The sequence below is a fragment of the Chlorocebus sabaeus genome, chromosome 3, assembly GCF_047675955.1.
Source record: "Chlorocebus sabaeus isolate Y175 chromosome 3, mChlSab1.0.hap1, whole genome shotgun sequence".
Lineage (NCBI taxonomy): Eukaryota > Metazoa > Chordata > Mammalia > Primates > Cercopithecidae > Chlorocebus > Chlorocebus sabaeus.
Window position 1 is genome coordinate 73,825,551 of NC_132906.1, and position 26,435 is coordinate 73,851,985.

Genomic DNA, 26,435 nt, shown 5'->3' on the forward strand with positions numbered 1-26,435 from the left:
CTTTAAGGGAACTTTGGAATAATTTATTCTAACTTCTTCGTTGTGCACATTAGGAAATCACATTCAAAGAGGTTCTGTTATGTTTTTAAGGTCTCAGTGTGAAGCAAGGAAAAATTAGGACGAGAACCAGAGTCTCTTGATTCCAGGCAATGCTTTTACATATTTCCAATTATATTACTCTGCCTTTTCAATTATACGAGGTATCATATAAATCTGTTTGATGCTTTACATGTAAAGTAATTACTTAATTTTTTCGATGATACTTATGTAAATTATACAGATATCTTTACTAGATAAGTATTAAAGAAACAGTATGTTTTCGATGGGGATAAATTATTTTTTAAAAGTACTGTAATAACACCCTGAAATCACACTAGTTTGAGAAAGAAGATGCAGAACTATTATAAAAGGAGATCTTCATATTAATATTCATTGTCATTTCTAAGAAAGGACCATAAGAAGAAAACTACAAAGATATTTGCTTTTGACCTTAGAATTCATTTATAAAAGGACCACATATTCCATAGCAAATTATTTCATTTTAACATAGGACAAGTATGTGATTAGTTATACATATAAATCATAAATAATATCTATTTTGATAAAGTAATATTACATAAATAAGTCAGTTTATTAATATAGTCATCTGATTTAGCATGTCTTGCACATGTATACTGCCTACCACATAAATGTCCATGATTTCCATTTATCATAATTGCCATTTTATACAGATAATTTACTTCCCTCTGTTTGAAAAACTAACAAACATTATATATTATTTTAAAGGTTAATATTGAGGTGAAAGCAAGAACATGTCATTGTTTTGATTTCTACGAAACGTCACATTCTCAGAAAGATGGAGCATGATTTCTAACTGCCTTTTAATGTTTTCTATTTAAAAGGTAAATAAGATTTGTGGCCGCCCCATAAGAACACCCACACAAAGCCCCCGTTGTTCTTTTGATCAGAGCAAAGAGAAGCATGGAATGAAGACCACTACAAGGAACAGTGAAGAGACGCTTGCCAACAGAAGAAAGTAAGACATTTGTTTTACAACCAGAAAGAGAAAAGAAAGTAAGCCATTAATTTTACAACAGAATAGAACATATTCAATTAAATAGAATAAAATGCAATATGGATGAAAAAAAAGATCAACATTCATTAACTTTAACATTCAGTGGCTCCATCTGTTCCATTAATTTGGAAGATAGGTTCAACTTATAAGACCAAGAAAACTTCCTGTGATAGTGGAACATTTCGATAATATAACATGGAAGGCCATATCGGGGGCCCTGGGTACATGTGACATCGTGCACTTAAAATATGGCCAGTGTGACTGAGGATTGACTTTTTAATCTTAGTTAATTTTAAATTGTAAATATGGTTAGTGGCTACCGTATTGGAGAGTGAAAGACAGAAAGGTAATAGATTTACATGATGTGATAGGTATTACTGAATGTGTAACATATATTTTTAAAAGTTTAATAAAAAGTTTTCATACTTTTTACATGAAATGCTAAAAATAGTTATCTGTTGATTCAAAATAATAAACATCCCACAGGGTTTGCTAACTCACATTTCTACCACTATGCCCATCATTATTCCACAGGTTAAATTCAGGCCTTGTTTTGCGTTCCTTTGCTTGATAATGGATTCTTAAGAGGTAAAGCTCTTAAAACTAGAGGAAATTATTATTTGTGTGTGTGTGTCTAGTTGACCAGTCAGTGTATGTCCTGGCAAACACTAGATTCTAAGTCAGTACTTTTTGAATTGGACTGAAATTCAGAATTTTGTATTCATTTATGAAATAATTATTTCTAATAATACTCTATGAATAATTCATATATAAAGTATTTCACATAACGTTTCTATAATCTAAAATCTATTTCTTTCTTTTTTGGGATAGGACACCTAATTGCCACATTCTCTCATCAGATGGGCTGCAAGCATGGGATAAAGATCTGGGCTATTGCTGGCTATTTTCTACAGCTAAAAAGAATTAGTGTTTTATTTTACATGTAAAGTAGCTGTTCTTTTTGTCTAAACACCTACAATGATCAGCAATCATTTCTTGCACTTGAGAAATTAGTGTATTTTGTCTAGGGTGTTTTTGTAATAAAACCCAGCTACAGAAGATCTGAAGTCCTTCAAGGTGATGTATTTCACCATCAAAACAACCCAGCTGGAAAACAAAACAAAACTCAACCTTTAATATCATCTATTCACTAGCAAAATGAAACCAATGCAGGTGAAATGTTACAAACTGGCTCAGGAACAATAAGGGGGCTCAGACGAGTGAAAGTTTTTAAAAGTATCTATCCTGGCCACTGAATAGACCTTCTTGTCACCAATCTTGCAAACTCATTATTTTGATGTCCCTGACCGTCCAGCTATGATGAGCCATTGTCCATGAATGAGCGTAGATCCATCACATGCTTGTCTCCTGCCACACGGAGTGAACAACCATAGGAACTGTACACGAGTCCACTTATGCATTTCAATTTTACACTATTTTTTATTTCCACTCTTTAGTGGGGCTTCATTGCCATGGCATTATATTTCTGCTTGTTGCCTATTTATTGTGCAAGTTTCTCTACAAACTAATTCTGAATTTTATGTATCCCTCATCAACTTATTTTTCCCCATGATGTTCTAAATTCCCATTGAAATAGGTGGGTCATGTAGCAGGAGTAGGTGCTGAGTCTGGGCTACCTTTTCATGTGCCTTGTTCTTTCTCTACCTGCTTGAGCCTGATTTCCAATAGATCACTTCCATTTGGTTGTAATTACTTCTATTTAAGCCTAGTCTTACAGCCTGGCAGATCAAATAGTACTTAGTTCATCATGGCAATCTCAGGTTGCACAGTCACTTGCTAGGTCATGGCCAAGTGTGTAGTTTCTACCAGGGCTCAATTGCAAAGCAACTAACCAACCAACCAACTAACCCACCCAGCCATGAAACTTCAGATACCACTGAATAAGTAAACAAGGTCATCTGGACTCACCATCAGAGCACCTTGCAAATGTGTAAGCAACAGAGCCTTTTCTTTCTCATATTAAAGCTCTTTGGGGCTATTCTGTGAATGGACTAGAGCAACACACCAAAATGTATAATATGATTTTTTTCTAGTATGTAAAGGAATCTAAAAAGCATTGTATCTCTTCCTAAGTTTCAGGTTATCTTAGGTGCAGAAATTTTCCTTTTATATAAGAACAATTTCCCAGTAACATCCAGGCCACATTTAGAAATATTGCTGAATTGTCAAGCACTTGAAATGTCAATATTTTTCACCACAGAGGTACACATATTTCTACTAAGACATTTGGGATGAAGTGATCCATATTTTATTGTCAGCATTATGTCCTACAGGATATCTAGACAATCAAGGCTCCTGTTTGCCATGGATTGGGAGAGGTTTTGAGGTCTAACAGTGAAGGAGTCCTTGCCAGCTAAAAGTGAATTATTTCCAGTTGTCCTTACTAATTGGTAAGGAGGTAAAATGATTTGCCAAATGATTAGCTGCATAGCAGGTATCAGGACATATTTGGATTTGCCCAAGTAGTTACCACATATAAAGGAACATCTGTAATTGGAGTCACCCTCTGACTCTGTTTATGATAAGCCAACCTTCTCCAAGTCCGTCTCAGCGTGCACAGACCAGCCAAATAGGCGAGGTAAGTAGCAAGGTGTTAGGAATCACCACCACTGTGTTTTTTCATGTTTTTGAAGTGGCCCTAATCTCAGCAATTCCACAGGTATATGATACATTTTCATTTTAGTATTTTTGTCAGGAGAGGAATTTCTTTTTTCTTATTGTGTTCAGCTCAACTTTTAGGTGGTTTATTTTATTTCTCTTTCCCTTTTTTTAATTTTCTTTAACTTTAAGTTCCAGGATAAAAGTGCAGAAAGTGTAGGTTTGTTAAATGGGTGTATGTGTGCCATGGTGGTTTGCTGCACCTATCATCCTGTCATCTAGGTTTTACGCCCTGCATGCATTAGCTATTTGTCCTAATGCTCTCCCTCCCCTTGCCCCACACTCCCTGACTGACCCTGATGTGTGTTGTTCCCCTCCCTATGTCCATGTGTTCTCATTGTTCAATTCCCACTTAGGAGTGAGAATGTGTAGTGTTTGGTTTTCTGTTCCTGTTAGTTTGCTGAGGATGATGGCTTCCAGCTTCACCCATGTCCCTGAAAAGGACATGGTCTCATTCCTTTTTATGGCTGCATAGTATTCCATAGTGTATATGTACCACATTTTCTTTATCTAGTCTATAATTGATGGACATTTGTATTGGTTCCATGTCTTTGCTATTGTAAATAGTGCTGCAATAAACATACGTGTGTGTGTCTTTATAGTAGAATGATTTATAATCCTTTGGGTATATACCCAGTAATGGGATTGCTGGGTCAAATGGCATTTCTGGTTCTAGATCCTTGAGGAATCACTACACTGTCTTCCACAATGGTTAAACTAATTTACACTTCCACCAACCATGTAAAAGTGTTCCTATTTCTCCATAGCCTCTCCAGCATCTGTTGTTTCCTGACTTTTTAATGATCGCCATTCTGACTGGCGTGAGATAGTATCTCATTGTGGTTTTGATTTGTATTTCTCTAATGATCGGCGAGGTTAAGCTTTTTTTCATATGTTTGTTGGCTGCATAAATGTCTTCTCTTGAGAAGTGTCTGTTCATATCCTTTGCCCACTTTTTGATGTTTTTTTTTTTTTCTTGTAAATTTAAGTTTGCAGATTCTGGATATTAGACCTTTGTCATACGGGTGGATTGCAGAAATTTTCTCCTATTCTGTATGTTGCCTGTTCACTCTGATGATAGTTTCTTTTGCTCTGCAGAAGCTCTTTAGTTTAATTAGATCCCATTTGTCAATTTTGGCTTTTGTTGCAATTGCTTCGGTGTTTTTGTCATGAAGTCTTTGGCCATGCCTATGTCCTGAATGGTATTGCCTAGGTTTTCTTCTAGTGTTTCTATGGTTTGGAGTTTTACATTTAAGTTTTAATCTGTCTTGAGTTAATTTTTATATGGGGTGTAAGGAAGGTGTCCAGTTTCAGTTTTCTGCATATGGCTAGCCAGTTTTCCCAACACCTTTTATTAAATAGGGAATCCTTTCCCCATTGCTTGTTTTTCTCAGGTTTGGTAAAGATCAGGTGGTTGTAGATTTGAGGTGTGATTTCTGAGGTCTCTGCTGTTGTCCATTGGTCTATATATCTGTTTTAGTACCAGTACCATGCTGTTTTGGTTGCTTGTACTATAGTTTGAGGTCAGGCAGTGTGATGCTCCCAGTTTTGCTCTTTTTGCTTAAGATTGTCTTGGCTATATGGGCTCTTTTTGGTTCCATATGAAATTTAAAGTAGTTTTTTCGAATTCTGTGAAGAATGTCAATGGTGGTTTGATGGGAATAGCATTGAATCTATAAATTACTTTGGGAAGTATGGCCATTTTCACAATTTTTGTTTTGTTTTGTTTTGTTTCTGAGACAGAGTCTCACTCTATCACCCAGGCTGGAGTGCAGTGGTACAATCTCGGCTTACTGCAACCTCCACCTCCCAGGTTCAAGCAATTCTCCTGCCTCACCCTCCCAAGTAGCTGGGATTACAGCATGCACCACCACACCTGGCTAATTTTTGTATTTTTAGTAGAGATGGGGTCACCATGTTTGCCAGGCTGGTCTCAAACTCCTGACTTTGTGATCCGCCCACCTCAGCCTCCCAAAGTGCAGGGATTACAGGCGTGAGCCACTGGGCATGGCCTGCTACATTGATTTTTCATATCCATGAGGATGGAATGTTTTTCCATTTGTTTTTGTCCTCCCTTATTTCCTTGAGCAGTGGTGTGTAGTTCTCCTTGAAGAGGTCCTTCACATCCCGTGTTAGCTGTATTCCTAGGTGTTTTATTCTCTTTGTAGCAATTGTGAATGGGATTTCATTCATGATTTTGCTCTGTCCTTGTCTATTGTTGATGTGTAGGAATGCCTGTGATTTTTGCACAATGATTTTTTTATCCTGAGACTTTGCTGAAATGGCTTATCAGCTTAGGGAGTTTTGGGCTGAGACAATGGGGTTTTCTAAATACAGAATCATGTCCTCTGAAAACAGAGATAAGTTGACTACCTCTCTTCCTATCTGAATACCCTTTATTTCTTTATCTTGTCTGATTGCCCTGGCCAGAACTTCCAATACTGTGTTGAATAAAAGTGTTGAGATGCGGCATCCTTGTTTTATGCCAGTTTTCAAAGGGAATGCTTCAAGCTTTTGCCCATCCAGTATGATATTGGCTGTGGGTTTATCATAAGTAGCTCTTATTATTTTGAGATATGATCCATCAATACCTGGTTTATTGAGAGATTTTAACATGAAGAGATGTTGAATTTTATCGAAGGTCTTTTCTGCATCTATTGAGATGATCATGTGGTTTTTGTCATAGGTTCTTTTATGTGATGGATTATGTTTATTGATTTGCATATGTTGAACCAGCCTTGCATCCCAGGGATGAAGGTGACTTGATTGTGGTAGATAAGCTTTTTGATGTGCTGCTGGATTTGATTGCCAGTATTTTATTGAGGATTTTCATATTGATGTTCATCAGGGTATTGGCCTGAATTTCAGGAATTTCAATTTCGTGTTCACTCCCTGAGTTGGGGACTCAGTATGGGAATTGTGCGATGGGTCAGTATATCTAGTTCAAGTCTGTGTTTAGGAGTGTGAAATAACTACAGGGCCGGTCTGTGGACTGAATGTCCCAATGTGAGACAGACTGAGCCTAAAACTCGATTTTCATTTGACCTCTGTAAGCCTCTATTTAGACTCACAGGATAATGGTATTCTGGGTCTTTGGAAAACCCCATTGTCTCAGCCCAAAACTCCTTAAGCTGATAAGCCACTTCAGTAAAGTCTCAGGATAAAAAAAATAATTGTGCGAAAAGTAACATTATTAGAGCCAGTGTCTGATAATTCCTGGAAGCAAAATAGCCACAGGTCCCTGTAGGAAATGGATGGAGGAAGATTTATATTATGTAGTGGTTGTGCTTATGCAAGGTTCTTTCTCAAGGCATCCCAGCCTTCAGTCAAGGTGCTTTGAAACTGTGAACTGGGAACTGGGTGAAAGACTGAATTCCCTTGGTCCTTTGGTGGTGAATAAAGTGATGTTTCTTTTCATATCTTTCATTTCCAAATATTTTTCATTGGTCTTTGTTTAAAGTCACACCACATTCTTGTTTCATGGATGAGTTATTTTATCTTATCCCTCTTAACATTAGCTATAGTTTTTGAAAAATGCATTACCACATTTCTTTTTTTTTCTTTTTTTTATTATTATTATACTTTAAGTTATAGGGTACATGTGCATAACGTGCAGGTTTGTTACATATGTATACCTGTGCCATGTTGGTGTGCTGCACCCATCAACTCGTCAGCACCCATCAACTCGTCATTTATATCAGGTATAACTCCCAATGCAATCCCTCTCCCCTCCCTCCTCCCCATGATAGGCCCTGGTGTATGATGTTCCCCTTCCGAGTCCAAGTGATCTCATTGTTCAGTTCCCACCTATGAGTGAGAACTTGCGGTGTTTGGTTTTCTGTTCTTGCGATAGTTTGCTGAGAATGATGGTTTCCAGCTGCATCCATGTCTCTACAAAGGACACAAACTCATCCTTTTTTATGGCTGCATAGTATTCCATGGTGTATATGTGCCACATTTTCTTAATCCAGTCTGTCACTGATGGACATTTGGGTTGATTCCAAGTCTTTACTATTGTGAATAGTGCCACAGTGAACATACGTGTGCATGTGTCTTTATAGCAGCATGATTTATAATCCTTTGGGTACATACCCAGTAATGGGATGGCTGGGTCATATGGTATTTCTAGTTCTAGATCCTTGAAGAATCGCCATAGTGTTTTCCATAATCGTTGAACTAGTTTACAATCCCACCAACAGTGTAAAAGTGTTCCTATTTCTCCACATCCTCTCCAGCACCTTTTGTTTCCTGACTTTTTAATGATTGCCATTCTAACTGGTGTGAGATGGTATCTCATTGTGGTTTTGATTTGCATTTCTCTGATGGCCAGTGATGATGAGCATTTTTTCATGTGTCTGTTGGCTGTATGCATGTCTTCTTTTGAGAACTGTCTGTTCATATCCTTTGCCCACTTTTTGATGGGGTGGTTTGTTTTTTTCTTGTAACTTTGTTTGAGTTCTTTGTAGGTTCTGGATATTAGCCCTTTGTCAGATGAGTAGATTGCAAAACTTTTCTCCCATTCTGTAGGTTGCCTGTTCACTCTGATGGTAGTTTCTTTTGCTGTGCAGAAGCTCTTTAGTTTAATTAGATCCCATTTGTGAATTTTGGCTTTTGTTGCCATTGCTTTTGGTGTTTTAGACATGAAGTCCTTGCCCATGCCTATGTCCTGAATGGTATTACCTAGGTTTTCTTCTAGGTATTAGGTCTAACATTAGGTCTAACCTAATACCTAATGGTATTAGGTCTAACATTTAAGTCTCTAATCCATCTTGAATTAATTTTCATATAGGGAGTAAGGAAAGGATCCAGTTTCAGCTTTCTACTTATGGCTAACCAATTTTCCCAGCACCATTCATTAAATAGGGAATCCTTTCCCCTTTTCTTGTTTTTCTCAGGTTTGTCAAAGATCAGATGGCTGTAGATGTGTGGTATTATTTCTGAGGACTCTGTTCTGTTCCATTGCTTTATATCTCTGTTTTGGTACCAGTACTATGCTGTTTTGGTTACTGTAGTCTTGTAGTATAGTTTGAAGTCAAGTAGCGTGATGCCTCTGACAGGGATGCCCTCTCTCAGCACTCCTATTCAACATAGTGTTGGAAGTTCTGGCTAGGGCAATCAGGCAAGAGAAAGAAATAAAAGGTATTCAGTTAGGAAAAGAAGAAGTCAAATTGTCCCTGTTTGCAGATGACATGATTGTATATTTAGAAAACCCCATTGTCTCAGCCCAAAATCTCCTTAAGCTGATAAGAAACTTCAGCAAAGTCTCAGGATACAAAATTAATGTGCAAAAATCACAAGCATTCTTATACACAAGAAACAGACAGACAGAGAGCCAAATCATGAATGAAATTCCATTCACAGTTGCTTCAAAGAGAATAAAATACCTAGGAATCCAACTTACAAGGGATGTAAAGGACCTCTTCAAGGAGAACTACAAACCACTGCTCAGTGAAATAAAAGAGGACACAAACAAATGGAAGAACATACCATGCTCATGGATAGGAAGAATCAATATCATGAAAATGGCCATACTGCCCAAGGTAATTTATAGATTCAATGCCATCCCCATCAAGCTACCAATGAATTTCTTCACAGAATTGGAAAAAACTACTTTAAAGTTCATATGGAACAAAAAATGAACCCGCATTGCCAAGACAATCCCAAGTCAAAAGAACAAAGCATTACCATATTTCTATCTTTTTTTTCTGTTTTATCTGGGTTTTCTTTTCTGTGTTAGCTGGGTTTTCTACTAGATTTTTTTTTTTTTTCAAATTAAATGTATTTATTTGTAGAAGTTCCTTTTTATATTCATATATTAATTTTTTCCTTTTAGACATTGAAAACATTTTTTATCTAAGAAAATAGTTCATTTAATGTAAAATAAAATAAAAGTTAAGTGATTAGTAACTTAGTCTAAGATGACCTATGTTAAATTCTTAATTTTGATATTGTTTATAAAGTTTTCTTTTTTGTTTAAAATTTCTTGCCAGCATCAACTCAAAAATATTTTCTACTATATTTTTTCTACTAGCTCTATGGTTTTTTCTCTTATTATGTGCAATATATAGAGAATATATCTGTATATATGTTATGAAGTAAGGTTCCAAGTCAAATATTCTATATTCTGATCCAATTTCCCCAACAAACCCTGAAATTATCCATCCTTTCCCCCTTTGTGTTCTGTTCTTTCACCTCATACTCATTCTAAGTTCATGTAATTATGCTGGCCTACTGTGTGTTAATAAGTCAGTAGTTGTTTTCTGCAGATTTTTACTGATTTTTGTTATTGCAATTGCTTTTGCTTTGAAGGATTTTATAAAATCTTGTAATATAAGTCACTATATTTACTCTCATTTTCAAAATTCTCTTAGATATTTTGAAATTCAGTTTTTAAAATATATTTTTTATCATTTTATTGGATTTCAATTGGAATTATATCGACTATATAGATTGATTTGAACAAAGATATTAGGATAATGCTATAAGTGGCTATTTTTCTGAACTCTGTTTCTAATGGTGGGTCTTTTGACCATATTAGGTTTTCTGTGTGGATGATCATTTTGTGCACTGGTGCAGCTTCCTTCTGCCGTACCTGGAAAAACTCACATACCCTATGCACTAGAGTCTCTTACTTAGGATGTGTCCTAAGGAAACCTCCTTATACCCAGAGGTGGCATTCTTGATTATCTGTGATAGCTGAGTGTTAGAAACAAACTATCCACGTCTAGGGAAAATAGAAAAGTAAAATGTAAGACTTTGGAACATTATGAAGCAGTCAGAAACAATGAACACATTTTCATACAGCAAAAAAATCTCATTGTGATTACAGAGGAAACAGATTGTGTAGAATGAGAACAATAGTACAATGCCATTATATGAATTACAAACATTATTAAATCAGTATATATTTTCAAGGATAGGATATAGCAGAGTATTTCTATTATATACATCAGAATGAGTATTTATGAAAGGAAAGGGGAGATAATAAAATAATAAAGCAGGAATGTGCAAGGGTAAATTGTGATAGTATGGCAGGAATTGAGGAATATGCTTAACTGAGCTTTCTGTATCTGAGAAAATAATAGGTATGTTTATATGTGCATACGTATTAACACATACAATTGTTTTAAAGTTTAGATGAAAAGTGTTTTTTAAAATAATGATCTTCTAATTAAAAAGTAGTTCAAACTCCCTTGTCAAAATTTTCGTGAAAGCTACTAATACTCAATTTTTCAATAATCTTTTTTTGTCATCTCATATGTTGAATGTAGATCATTTTTTATTATAGTGTATTGTAGATACAGTGACCATCCACATACAGATAAAGTATAAATGACCGAGAACAGTTGTTGACTTGTTTGGATTTCCTTCTATAACCCATTAATTAAAATAAAAGGAAAGATTACTGAAAAACATAGGCAAGAAAAACATCCAAATTATTAACAAAACCACTGCTTTGTGTAGTTCATATAAAAGGGAAGTAAAAAATAAATTAATATTTTCTAAGTTAGTTTTATTAATTAGCTGTATATCCACAATAGTGTTAAAAGAAAAAATTACAACAAATTTACTTGTAGATATAATTGGCTTTTATTTGGGATTCATGAATCAGAGAAGCCTCTATTCCAGAAAATGGAATGAAAACTCCCATTGGGCAAGTTCAGGACAGTGGGTTTTGTAAGGTGGAAACGAGAAAACAGAACAATAGGAAAAAATAAAATAAAAAAACTGATTGGTTAACATCAGGTTACTTCAGATTTCTTTTTTTTTCTTTCTTTTTTGAGAGTAGTCCCAGCTACTCGGGAGGCTGAGGCAGACGAATGGCATGAACCTGGGAGGCGCAGCTTTCAGTGAGCCTAGATGGCGCACCACTGCACTCCAGCCTGGGCGACAGAGGGAGACTCTGTCTCAGATTACTTTTTGAAAGGGTTAAAGCAGACGGGAATTCTTTATTACAATGACCCAGATTTCCTGGAATCTCCTGTTTTTAGGAAAAACTGGTCTGTTTTGGGATCTGTTTCCTTAAAGCTTCAGTTTGATGATATGGCATGTAGCATGACTGATTCCATTTTGGTTTAGTCTGGTCTGTTGAGGCCTAGTGCAAGAGTTCAGTTCAAAACAATGGCCTGTAATATTTGTTTAACAATAGTTTCTCTCACGTATCCTTTTTAAAATTTACTTTGAGTAATTCCCAAGAGAATGCCTCTAGCAGAAACTACTTTCTGTAAATTTAAACCAAGCCAAAACCATTAAAGGAAAGCTATGAAACAAAATAATTTAGCAGTTTCCATAGCTTAATTTAGTTTCTGTAATAGCTGAAAAAATAGGAACTGTAAAATCCATCAGTGTCTTTGCCAACATAAATGAAAATAAACACTATTCTATGCTTGCCAAAAATTAAAAATGTATTTTATATTATAAATGAGGCATAACCTTTTCAAATTATATTGTCGTAGTTTATATTTTAGATTTAGTGTATTATGAAAATTTTGTTGTTTAAAATTATGTTAGAATTATGGCACCCTAACTTAGAAAAATTATTTCAGGACTTTGTGACAGAGGAAGAATGTAATTTATATTTTAGTCTTCCAGTATTCAACCTATTCTTTTGAGGTAATGTTAATACAATTGTCAGGGAGGGGAGAATGGTTTCCTTCCACCCTCTGAAATTCTTTAGCTGGGGTACACATTAAGTTAATATAAGGCAGATTAATAGAAAAACGATTTTAATTACATATATAGGAATGGGAGTCCCACAAAAATATGGGGCTTAAGGAAAGGCCAGGTAATTGAAGCTTATATAGCATCTGGAGCTCAAGAAAGGAATACACGGTTGGATCTTCTGGGGCGTAGTGAAGACAAACTATTGAGAGGGTGAGTGGAGGAAAGGGATGGGAAATAAAATTTGCATTGTTACGCAGGCAAAATTCGCACGGGTGATAAAGACCAACTAGGTCTCCTGGAAGTTCTCTTCCTGATTCAGATACCTTTACTAAGGAAAATTTTCTTTATAGATGTAAACTTCTTTTACAAAAGAGCAGGTTTTCAGAGTGTTTCCTGTGTCTTCAGTTCTCAAAATAACCTGTTCAAAGTAATCAAGATGACAAAAAGTTATATTTTGGCGTGGCATGTTCTGGTCTCCTACAGTTATATTTTGGGGTGTTGTGTCCTAAGCCTCAGCATAACCATGGTTGACTTATAACTAATTTAACTAGCTACCTTTTTTTGGGTGTAGGCCAACAGTATTTATTAAGTGATGATTAATCAGCCTTTGTTTTATCATTGGAATGTTTAATCCTTTTGTATACAGAAATATACAATATCCTGAAGGTAGTTGGGCTTAAGACTGCTGTCTTGCTCTTTGTTTTCTCTTTACTTCATGCCTTTTAAAAAAATTCTTCCTTTCTTGCCTTCTTTTGAGTTTAACATATATTTATTATTTTTATCCTTTTATAACTTTTTAAATTTGTATTTCTTTATTCTCCAATGGTTATTATAGAGATCACAATATGCATTTTTAATTTTTAGTGTCTAAATTATAACTTTTACTACTTCATTGAACAATATAAGAAACTTATGATAGTTTCACTCCATTGCACTCTTCCCATTTTTTATGTTATTTTACCAGCAAATAGCTGACTCTTACCAATATTTTCACAACCCCCAGGACAACTACTGCTATATAGTCAATACTTACAATTTCTCACACAGTTTGTCCTTTCTGGTGCTTTTTTCCTCCAGTTTCATGTGTTTATATAGAATCTTTTTGCTTTAGCCTTAGTATAGCTTTTGCTGATTATTACAGGTGATGAATTTTTGCAACTTTCATTTGTCTGCAGACATCTTCATTTTTGAAGAATATTTTCATGAGGTCTTGAATTATACATTGCTGCCAAGTAACATTTTAAAAATGAAAATGTCTAAGCCATCATTAAGTTCATGACTAAGCCATCATTAAGTTCATAACATTACACGTTGTGTCTAAGTGGTATGAAAAGTTTAGTGGAACAAATATAAGATGAGAAATAACTAAGGTTGTGGGTGCTGCTGTTGGCCCTACTCACATCCTCTTCACCTGGCCCTTTTACCTGCCTCCTGGCTGCTGTGTACCAACTCACAGCTGCTCTAGTCTCTGGAAAATTGCCTTCAACAAGTAGGAGCCATTGGTGTTTCTTACCTATTGCTATCTTAAAAATCATTCCAAAATGCAGTGGCTTAAACCAGCAATAAGCATTTATTATACTATTTTCTGTTAGGAATTTGGGAGCTAATTAGTTGTGGGGTTCATGCTCAGGGTCATTAGAGAGATTGCTGTCAAGAAGGCAGCTAGGGCTGTGGTCATCTGAAAGCTCAAGTGGCGCTGGAGTATCATCTCCCAAGATTGCTTGCTTACATGGCTGTTGGTGGGAGGCCTCCATTTGTTGTCACAATGACCTCTCCACAGGACTGCCTGAGTGTCCTCACATTGTAGCTGACTTCTCTCAGGACAAGAAATGTAACAGAGCAAGGCAGAGGCTGCTGTCTTATTATGAGCTGGCCTCAGAAATCACATACTATTGTTTTTGCAATATTCCATAGGTTACACAGGTCAGCCCTCTTCAGTGTAGAAGGGGACTATGCAAAGGCATGAGGGGTAAAACTGTGGGGAGTTATCTTGGAGACTGCCTCTCACCCATCTTATCCACCTGTGGAAAGGGATTAGACTCCCACCTACCTCAGGCTCTTGATAGCAGCTCACAGGCAATGACTGACTGACACAGGGATAGAAGAGGCTTTTGCCCCTTGCTTTAACGGGTGGGACCAAACGTGGTGAAATGCATGCTTCAGTGCTCCCTGTGGTATCTGGCTGAAGCTGAGCCCACATGCCCACTTAGCTCCTTCCGCTACACCTGCCGTTGCTTCCCTTGCTCCCTTTTACCTAAGAGCACTCCCTCATGAGTTGCCTGCATACTGATTACTGTCTCAGGCACTGCTTCTAGGGAATCTGACCTAGAGATACCTGAATTTTTAAAGGTACCTAAAATAAATGCAGAATGAGAGTAAGTGAAGGCAATATTACAGTATCCCCTCCTGAGGATAGAGAAATCTCTTAATATTCCCAAGTTCCTAACCATTTTGTTTTGTCTTTTTTTCTCCCTGTTTTTCTATATTCATCTCACAGAGGTCCCTTCTGTTAAATCCATTGCTTTTTCCTTGTTTTGCTTCTAATATTTGAAGAAGGAAGATTTCCTTATTCCGGGGTAAGAGTTGTGTTAAGCTCATTTGTGGACATTGTGAGTCTTCTTCTAGCTTGGAAAGAGGGGAACTAAATTATAGAGTTGGATTCTTTTATTTTGGAGATGTAATTGTCCTGATTCAATTTCCCCAGTTTACTTCTGTTTATACAGCATGCTAGTAATGTGCACATTGAAGACCCTGAGTGATTGATACATACCAGTTACGGAGGTCTCCAAAGTTGAGCAAAGTAAGGAAGAGCTACTGCTCCTTTAAACAGCCAGCAAAGCATCACAATTTTGCCTTTTTGGGCAGAGACCAAATCAACACAGCTGTAAAGGACATTGCACTCATATAGTTGTCTAAAGCAGGCCAGGCTGAGTGATTTCCCTGTGGCAGTTCCTGCTCTCTGCTTGATTTCTTGAAGTTAGCTGGTAAGAATAAGCTATTAGCAAGCTTAAATCGGTGATAATTAGCTGTACATTATTATTTCAAAGTGGCGTGGCTGTGCCAATTAAGTAGGTAATTAGGAAAACCCCAGGACAATAAATTAAGATAGAGTCTCAACACCAGTGCCCCATCTGTTCTCCAGCAAGCATTCCAATTAGCCAGGCCTCTCATTTCAGAATGCATGATTAAGGGGATTGGCTACATGTATGAGTGTGTATTTGCATAATAGGGACTGTCCTAGGTGCTTAGTAAAAATAAGATATTTTTCCTATCAGACAGGATTTTGATGTCAAGGTGGGGAATGCAGAATTTTTAGAAATACTGGATTTTTAGTGTTTGAAACAAAATATAAATTGTTTTATGAGTTTTTTTTTCAATTTTATCTTTAGAACTTAATTGAAATATTATATCATTAGATATTTCCATTTCATTCTAATGCATTTATTAAATCATGATTTGAGTGAGAATTTTATCACTTGGAACATTAACAGTTTTATTTGTTAAGAATAGAAAGCAATGAGGATGCTTGAAATTGCAGTTTAATGAAAGAAATGAGGCAGGGCATGATTCTCATTCAGAATGTCACTGTCAACTAAAGTAAATTAATATCCTGTATGTCACAGAAAAACACAGTGAAGTGTTCAAAATAATTAAATGTGGGAAAAAATTTGAAACGTCTGTTCAGTGAAGAACACTTAATGTTATTTAAGATTATTGCCAAGGTAGATAGATTCATATTAAATGGGATCAGTTAGCTTAAAATACATACAGTTTATAATAAAAAACATAGAGTTTATAGTTACATAGTCAAATCTTATCTAACACAACACTTTATTAATGAAACCAAAATTAAATTTAAAAATTCATGGTATTACACACTGAGTATATATGTTTGTTTAGATGGTAAATCAGTATTGAGATATGCTGGACTTAATGATGAATTGTATGTACAAATATTCAGTGGATGAAAATATTCATTGGTCTGAAAAAGAAGTTGATTCTTTCAGGAAAATTTAATATCATTTATAGTACCAGAGAAAGCAATTTACAATCTATTTCCTCATAAGTGAAAGTTAGTGTGTCTTTGAGGTGCCATTATTATTTATTACCTGTAAATTTAACTTGTGAAAATAAAGGTCATGTTTTCAATGAAAAAAAAAAAAATCTGCTTAATGTAAAACAGTGCTTGTTAGGTGGTGGTACTGAGGGCTTCCAGAGCAGGTCAGGCCAAGACAGAGCTTTGGATAGGAGGCCAGAGGTGAGGCCAGAGCAGGTACGGAGGGAACATGAGCTATAAGGCAGGCTAGAGCCAAGACCTACGTAAATAATGAAGATCAGGACCTGCAGGGGGTCAAACTACAGGCACACAGGAAGAGCAAATACCAGAAGGCAGAGCAAACATATGGCAAAAGTTCAGGCTAGTTGTTCTTAACCTTTGGGGATCATGTATCCTGCTGAGGATCCCATAAATGTTCCCAGAAAAAGGAAGTTCATAGACAAATCCATGCAGAATTTTGTTGCATTGAAAAGTACTTTGCTCCACCTAAAACTAATATTAAAAACAGAAAATCTTTTAAAAATGCTCTTACTTCCTAGATGTTCATGAAAAAATTAATGGCCATTTCATGGATCATCTTAAATGAAATCCACATAGTAGAAAATTAATATTATGCACACTAGTCCTGAAAGAAGTGACAGGTCCAACTATTTGGCACAAACTAGAAGTTGACATTGCAATTGGTCTTGGATGTGGCTATGTGCCCATATGTTTGGTATTCAACAGATGCCCACTTTTTGTTTTGAGGGTAACAATTACTGGCAATTATAGAAAACGTATGCAACTATCATATCCGGTGGCTGCAATTGGAACTCTACTAGTTTGCTTTCTTAGATGAGGATAGACTTAATTCAGGGAGCATAAGATTTATTCTAAACTGTTCAGGCTCCATTAGTGTTCCATAATGCTTACATCCTTAAGTTGCTTTATGATATTTGCAGTGCAGAGGCTGTCAACCTTAGGTTAGTGTGTGTGGAAGTAAATCTCTCCACATTTCTGACTACAGAAAGAATAATAAGGTATCATTTTATAGTCATAGAAATGGCTAGAAATTGGACAGTTTTCAAACTGGTCATACCAAAACCTTCTGTTTCTATGTAGCAGCTTTGCTGGAAAAGCTAGAAGCTTTTAGTAATGTATGTAATTATTACTGTGGGGCAATCTCATTTATATGGCTGAAAACATCTTTTCCACCAAGAAAACCAAACTGTGAAAAATTCTCCTTATCTAATATATCTAAGAGTATGCTTTCTTTTTCTTTTCTCCCAACAAGTGAATCTTCTACCCCTTTTCCTTTGGAAAGTCAGTAAACGTCTACAGAGTTGAAAAGAACCTCAAGTTCAGCTCCTCTGGTTATAATTTTTTTCACTGAACTTCTAGAAGAGGTGAAGAGGATGATTCAAGTTCAAATTATGATGAAATTGATGATTTTATAGGAGTGTATAAAATTATTTCAGAATTTTTGGCGGAATCTGTGGGGGCATAATTTAAGATGATTGAAGTTCGTCTCTTACAAATTAATTGCATTTAGAGGTAGGATGGGTACTTCATCTATAGCAAGAGTATCAAGCGCTATCTTCTACTTTGTTTTTCGTAGTGAAGAATATTTTCAACATTTAAAATCTATCAATGGCATTTAAAATGTATAAAGGATACATGCGTATAATAGGGGAAAATGGGAAGCAGGAAGCACCAAGAAATCCTCATATTTGTATCCAATGGCATGGAATGGAAATGACAAAGCTGCTAAATCCACCACAATTGTCTTCAAACTAGTAGAAAAAAATGTGTCTCTGGAGTAGGTTCACATGTGATAGAGATACTTCCTTTCCCTTTTTCATCTTCAGTCCAAAACACAAATCAGATTCACCATTTCCAGGGCACACAGCTTCACCATGATCTGTAGAATTATGTGTGGCTTCTTTTGCTTGGTGCAACAGGTGAGAATATGAAGGAAGTTTCAAGGTATCTCTTTTTGTTTTTGTTTGGGCTCATATTGGTAGACTTTTAGATTAAGCTTCCTTCTCGGAAATGTGATTCATTCTGGTCTGATGACTTTTGAAGTCAAGGAGTCTGAGGCTCTCTTTTTGCTCTATTGGTTTCACCCTCTTTCAGCAAGACTCTTGTTATATAAGGAACACTGTAACTTTGGGATCTTGTAAACTGAGTAAAACCAAAGAATTTGTAGTCTTCAATGTGTTTGGTTTGTCTACATTTTCCAATTTAAGCTAAGCCTTATATAAACAAACATGTATATGAATAATCATAATGGAAGGATGCATAACCTTAATCCTTATCATATAAACATATTTTAGATGGCATAATTAACTAAAGGTAATTGTACATTAATTATCCTAGTCAGCAATATTCTAGACCCCCCATCAGAAAAACTGAGAATAAAAGGATACCTAGGTGACATGTAACATTCCACAGCAATGTTTTTCAAAATGAAAATTACCAGCGTAATACGAATAAAATTGAAGAATAAAATAGCTTCTTTTATCTGAGCATTGCTATTTATAGATTTCCTAGTGCTAATGCCCATCTTTATAACAGAGTTCAGGGACACATGTATTTGGAATGAAAGATACAGAGTATCTGAAAATGCAAGCATGAACAATTTGTACTAGGTGTATAGGAGCCATTAGTCAGATAAATGTGTGGGAGGAGGTAAACAGGAGTATCTGAATGTAATTCCAAAATGCAAAAGATAAAAGAAGGAAGAATAAAGAAGGCTTTTCACTGGCAGACTGTTAAAGGGCAAGTATTTTATTAATGTTCTGCTAATGCTGAGAGAGGTTAATAATGTCTAGATTATATTCTTGTCCCTTAAGTCACCAAGTTTATTGTTAAAATGTTAGCGGCCACAGAAAATATTTCATTGCCAAAGAGGGGAATATTCAAGATTTGACCTAAAATACTGAATCTCAAAATATGGGTACTCAGTAATGATTGTGTGAATAGCATAGATTAATATCATTAGATTTGAAAATTGAAAAATTGGTACCATGTTTCTTTAAACTAGTAGAATGAACAATTAATTGTATATTTTAATTAAAGTGACCAACAATTATAAGAGGTAGACACCGTATCACGTCTCTTTTGGGATAGATGATCAATTTCTCTAGTATTATCTGACTGGTTTTAAATCTTGATTACTTGGTCACATGTTTATTTTCACTAATGGGTTGAAGTCCTTGTTTAAAGTCCTTTTTAATGGAGAACAGAGGTAGTGTTTTTTAAGGCACATTTTTACAACAGGGGAAAACGATGTTAGAACTAATTTTGAAAACCTAGTTTTGACAACAGGTTTAAATCACTCTGTTTAGAGGAGGATGCTTTCAGAAAGGGTGTTTTTTATGGGGACATTAAGTGGTAATGTGTTGGGTTTGGAAGGTCTTTGAAAAGTGAGGAATAGAGGCATCTATCCTAATTGCATAGATGGCTATGAACTTCCAGCTCAAGGCTAGAATCAAATTACAGGGAGTGCTAAACATGAAACACCTGTTTGCAAAGAATTCTCTGCAAAGGGTCTCTAAGGAAATCAGCCCATTCTCTGAGCTCCTTTCCATCTCTTTCCTATTACTTTCCCTGTTGCTCCCCAACCTACCAACCCTTTAGTTTTGTTTTGAAATCACAGTAAATCCTCTAATAAAGGGGAATCATGTCATGTGAGGGAGATGACTTCCTATGTGGAGGGGGAAACCTGGAATCACTTAGGGAAAAAAAAAAATCCTCCTCTTTGAGAAAGGTGCCGATCTTTAGGTCACAGTTGCCGTAATGAGCAATGAGTTCAGGCGGGGTTCAGAGAGCAGACTTAACGACTTGCTCTTTTGGAAAAATTATTTTTTTTTCTTTTGAATCAAATATGAATGCTGTGCTTGAAACACATTTTCATTTGTGATAAATGTGCCATATATTGCATTGCTTCTCAGTGATGTGTTCACCCTCTCTTCCCGGAATGGGCCAAGAAACGAGACTTCCATTCTCCATCTGACTATACAAGTTTAATTATTTTCAAGCATTTGCAGTGAGAGTGGTGTTTGCCCTTTCTATTCTATTAGAATAGAAATCTATTTTTTGTATTCTAAAGACTTCTGTAAATATTTCGTCAAATAGAATGAGTTAGGTGAGAATAACGTTAAATGATTAAATATAGATTCAGAACAGCAAGAGAAAAGAGTTCTTATCTAGAAACATGTAATTATATATTTCCTCTGCTGAGCAGGAGACTGACATTTTAAGCGTCTACTGTTTGACAGCTGTGGTCAGACGTCTCTACAGGGTTGAGCCTGCTCATTAGTGCCACATTAACCTTCACTTTGCCTCAGGCCATTAACTAGCAAACTGCACGTTTGACCTTTGTTCTACAGATATTTTCAAACAGTGTGCTAGGCATTGCTTTTAATTTCGATTCTGTATTCTGTGTGGACTGACTTTAGGGGTAAGAAAAAAAATCAATATATGTCATTAAGTAGAGAAACATGTGGTCTGAGACATTCCAGAAAGAAAATCTCCATTTGAAAATGAGATTCTTGATTTGCATTTCTCTGATGGCCAGTGATGACGAGCATTTTTTCATGTGTCTGTTGGCTGTATGCATGTCTTCTTTTGAGAAATGTCTGTTCATATCCTTTGCCCCCTTTTTGATGGGTTTTTTTGTTTTTTTCTTGTAAATTTGTTTGAGTTCTTTGTACGTTCTGGATATTAGCCCTTTGTCAGATGAGTAGATTGCAAAACTTTTCTCCCATTCTGTAGGTTGCCTATTCACTCTGATGGTAGTTTCTTTTGCTGTGCAGAAGCTCTTTAGTTTAATTAGATCCCATTTGTGAATTTTGGCTTTTGTTGCCATTGCTTTTGGTGTTTTAGACAAGAAGTCCTTGCCCATGCCTATGTCCTGAATGGTATTACCTAGGTTTTCTTCTAGGGTTTTTATGGTATTAGGTCTAACATTTAAGTCTCTAATCCATCTTGAATTAATTTTCGTATAAGGAGTAAGGAAAAGATCCAGTTTCAGCTTTCTACTTATGGCTAGCCAATTTTCCCAAAACCATTTATTAAATAGGGAATCCTTTCCCCATTTCTTATTTTTCTCAAGTTTGTCAAAGATCAGATAGCTGTGGATGTGTGGCATTATTTCTGAGGACTCTGTTCTGTTCCATTGCTCTATATCTCTGTTTTGGTACCAGTACCATGCTGTTTTGGTTACTGTAGTCTTGTAGTATAGTTTGAAGTCAGGTAGTGTGATCCCTCCAGCTTTGTTCTTTTGACTTAGGATTGTCTTGGCAATGCGGGCTCTTTTTTGGTTCCATATGAAGTTTAAAGCAGTTTTTTTCCAATTCTTTGAAGAAAGTCATTGGTAGCTTGATGGGGATGACATTTCACAGCAGTTAGAATGGCAATCATTAAAAAGTCAGGAAACAACAGGTGCTGGAGAGGATGTGGAGAAATAGGAACACTTTTACACTGTTGGTGGGATTGTAAACTAGTTCAACCATTGTGGAAAACAGTATGGCGATTCCTCAAGGATCTAGAACTAGATGTACCATATGACCCAGCCATCCCATTACTGGGTATATACCCAAAGGAATATAAATCTAGCTGCTAAAAAACACATGTACAAGTATGTTTATTGTGGCACTATTCACAATAGCAAAGACTTGGAATCAACCCAAATGTCCATCAGTGACAGACTGGATTAAGAAAATGTGGCACATATACACCATGGAATACTATGCCAGTATAAAAAATGATGAGTTTGTGTCCTTTGTAGGGACATGGATGCAGCTGGAAACCATCATTCTCAGCAAACTATCGCAAGAACAGAAAACCAAACACCGCATGTTCTCACTCATAGGTGGGAATTGAACAATGAGGTCACTTGGACTCGGGAAGGGGAACATCACACACCGGGGCCTATCATGGGGAGGATGGAGGGGGGAGGGATGGCATTGGGAGTTATACCTGATGTAAATTACTAGTTGATGGGTGCTGACGAGTTGATGGGTGCAGCACACCAACATGGCACAGGTATACATATGTAACAAACCTGCACGTTATGCACACGTACCCTAGAACTTAAAGTATAATAATGAAAAAAAAAAAGAAAATAAGATTCTTCTTGGATACTTTTCTAGATAATTAGCTTTGGTCAAAATTAGAAATAGTCTCTTCTGTGTTGAATTCAATGGAAAAAAAAGACGGGTGCAATATGTGACAATTTATAAATGTTTAAAATGAAACAAGTTCCTATGAGATGAGGACATAGGATTGAGAGGTATGCCTTTTGAACATAGTTTGGTTTCTAGAAAGGTCTGATTAAATGAAATGCAAGGTCAAATGTAGATTAGAGCCATGGGCCTTAAGGCAAACAGCTTTCTAAAAGATCAACAAAGTTTGAAACTATGTCAGCCTTATAAATTAAAATGTAAACTTGCTTAGTGAAATATTTTCAAAAGACTATGCTAATATTGCTATATCCAGTTTATGGAATATTATACAGTTAATTAAAAATAAGACTCTATTAATCTGAAAGGGGTTCATCATATACTGTCATGTGAGAAAGATTCCATTTCACATATGTGTATAGCTTGGTACAGATTTTGCGATACCAAACCATCTCTACATCCTTCTCTATCTTTCTATGTCGGTCGGTCTGTCTATCTGTCTGTCTTTAACTGCTTGTTAGTTTGCATGTAGCAACTGAAGAATAAGTTAACTGAAGAATAGTTAAATATCAAGCTGTTATATTGGTTACCTCAGGTGGGAGGGTTGGAAAGACTATGGAAGGACAGAAATTAACTGGTTAGTCATGTACCTTTTTATTATTTTACACCTTACTAAAAGATATATTACTTTTATAATTAAACATGAATAAAGTCAACTACAATAGTATAGCCAGTTGGAAGTGTTGCTCAATTTAATAGTAGTAACTGGCATTCCTTTGTCAACAGATTCAGAAACAACTACTTCAGGGTAGGTTGCATTCCCCTTTATTTGTATTTTTTACCATGTGATATATCAGGAGACCTTTCTGGCACTGTTGGCCTCAAGGGCATGGGAAACAATGAAGCAATAACTATGCTAGTCCATGTTTCTCCCCTGCCTTCAGTAAGCTCAGGGCAAATAAGGCTGCAGGCTATGAATGAGCAATTGTGCTACAGCCTTCTTCTAATTTACTGTGCTAGCACAGTGTACAAAGCTGGGCATTAGCCAGTGATTAGAATTTACCCCACTGCCTGCTTCCTGCTCCAAACATTTTAGACTGGTCAAAACGTATAGGTAACTCCTGTCTGAACATATTGCATTCTCAGTGTAGTTTTTTGTCAAGAAGAGGCAATGTATCTGTTTTTTATTTTGTTTTGTTTTTCTAATCTAACAATCTACTAATGAGTGTGTTTATAAAATGTGATAATTTCCATAAATGTTTGGAAACAGGTGGAAATACTCTTCTATCTAAAGATGTATTCAACTTTGATTAATCAAATATCCACTGGCAACCAGTTATTGCTAAGTAATGAGATTTTCAGTTAATTAATGAAACAAGATGTTGAAGTCTGTATCAACTAAATGCCTAACTGATAACTTAGTGACTTTTCATGAGTCTTTTTATTTCTCTCGTTTTCACTTTTGTTATTTATAAGAGGATTGGACTACGTCACTGGTTCTCAAACCTGGCTGCACATTAGGATCCTTTAGGAAGCTTGCAGGAAACCCAAATGCTCAGTTCTCATCCTGGACTAATAAATCTGATTGTTTGAGGGAGAACTCCAGGTGTACAGTTTAAAATGTGTCCTTGGTAATGACAATGTATAGATAGGACAGAGAGCTGTTGGAACAGATGATCTCTAAGGCTCCTTCTATCTCTGTCTTCATAACGCAGCATATCTGTGATGTATTAATTATGATAGCTATCTTACACAGCAGTGCAACTAAATATTAATGTGTCACTACGTATTAATTTTAACATTACATACAAATAGGAGCTGTCTTGAGTTTCTTTAGTAGAGTTTGGCCCAGTTGTTGTACTACCTTAGAGATTCCTTCTATTTTTTAATGCAACACACCAGAAAAGTCTCTCTGATATTTTGCCAGAACCTAGGAATAGGTCCCCTAATTTAAAGTTTCCTAATTTAAAGTTTCCCAAGCCACCTGTGCACTTAAGCAACTTTAAATTATCACTAGCATTGTGTAAAACATATTTCTTGTAGGAGCTTCTAATTCTAGAAGTTGTTAAAAACTAAGACTTCATCTGGGGCTAATTCAAAAAGAATTTGTTAAATGCCTGTTGGGTACCAAGCTATGGTTCAAATCCTGAGAACATGAGGAAGACATGACTTTTGTCTTTAGGAAACACATTCACTAATTGGGAAGGTAGATTGGCATACAAGGGAATTCTAATACTAGAGAGCAAGGGCTATAATACAACCATAGAGAGTTGCTAGATGAGAAATGAGGATGAACCCATTGCTACACCAGTTGGTCAGGGAAGGAGTTGGAGAGGAGGTGAGGTTTAAGCAGGATCTTGAAGGATGGGTAGAAAGTTGAGAGTAAATTAGAACAGAAGACAGTTCTGGGTGGAGGAAACTGGATGTGCTAAGCCTGGAATCTTGTTCAGTAAATATTGAGTTGTTTTATGCAATGTGTGTATAGGTGTGTGGGCTTTGGCTGGTGTGTGTGAATAGAGAGAAGGGGGGCTGTCATGGGATGAGGTTTAGGGTAAAGGGTCGAGAGCTCTTATACCATGGCAAGACATTTTATTGTTTCTTATTTTTTTAATTTTTAATAGATATAGTGGGTAAAAGTGCAGTTGTATTACATGGATATGTTGTGTAGCCATGAAGTCTAGGCTTTTAGTATAACCATCATCCAAATAATGCACATTGTAACCATTTTGCATACCTCACCCCACTTCCACCTCCCACCTTCCTGAGTCTCCAGTGTCTATTATTCCACTCTCTAAGTCCATGAGTACCCATTGTTTAGCTCCCACTTGTGAGAACATGTGATATTTGACTTTCTGATTCTGATTAATTTCACTTAACATGATGTCCTCCAGTTCCATCAGTGTTGCTGTAAAAGACATGATTTCATTCATTTTTATGGCTGAGTAGTATTCCAGTGTGTATAATATATACCACATTTTATCCAGTCTCCTGTTGATGGACACTTAGGTTGATTCCATGTCTTTGTTTTTGTGAGTAGTGCTGTGAGAAACATATGAGTACAGGTCTCTTTTTGATATAATGATTTATTTTCCTTTGGGTAAATACCAAATAGTAGAATTGCTGGGATAGTGGAATTTCCAAATAACAAATAGTTGAATTTTCTTTGGGAAATACCCAATAACGGGATTGCTGGATCAAATAGTAGCTCTATTTTTAGTTCTTTCAGAAATCTCCATACCATTTTCTATAGAGGTTGATTTAATTTATATTTCTACCAACAGTGTATAAGTGTTCCCTTTTCTCCACATCTTTGCCAGCATCTGTTATTGTTTGACTTTTTAATAAAGACATTTTGTATGAATGAGTTAGTGTTTTAAAAGCAGGGAAATGGTATTTTTTGGAGACAGAGTCTTGCTGATCTGTTGCCCAGGCTGGAGTGGAGTGGCACAATCTCAGCTCACTACAACCTCTGCCTCCTGGGTTCAAGCAATTCTCCTGCCTCAGCCTCCCGAGTAGTGGGGATCACAGGCATGTGCCACCACACCTGGCTAATTTTTGTATTTTTAGTAGAAACGGGTTTTCACCATGTTGGCCAGGCTGATCTCAAACTCCTGACCTTAATTGATTCTGTCCACCTCGGTCTCCCAAAGTGCTGGGATTGCAGGAGTGACCCACTATGCCTGGCCTGTATGGCTCATTTCTAATGATTCTGCATTCAACTTGGAAAATGGCAGCAAAGGGAACAAATGCTACACTGTTACAAGCCCAAATTAGAAATGATCCATTTTTATTG

The 26,435-nt window shown here is 36.3% G+C and overlaps 1 protein-coding gene across 1 annotated transcript in view; it reads left to right on the top strand.

Moving 5' to 3' along the window:
- Positions 1-26,435, top strand: part of GPC5 (glypican 5) — a 1,460,926-nt gene that overhangs the window by 315,476 nt on the left and 1,119,015 nt on the right. The window contains exon 4 of the mRNA XM_007960682.3: positions 903-1,036. Within this exon, the coding sequence (XP_007958873.3) occupies positions 903-1,036 (134 nt within the window). The remainder of the gene's footprint in view (positions 1-902; positions 1,037-26,435) is intronic.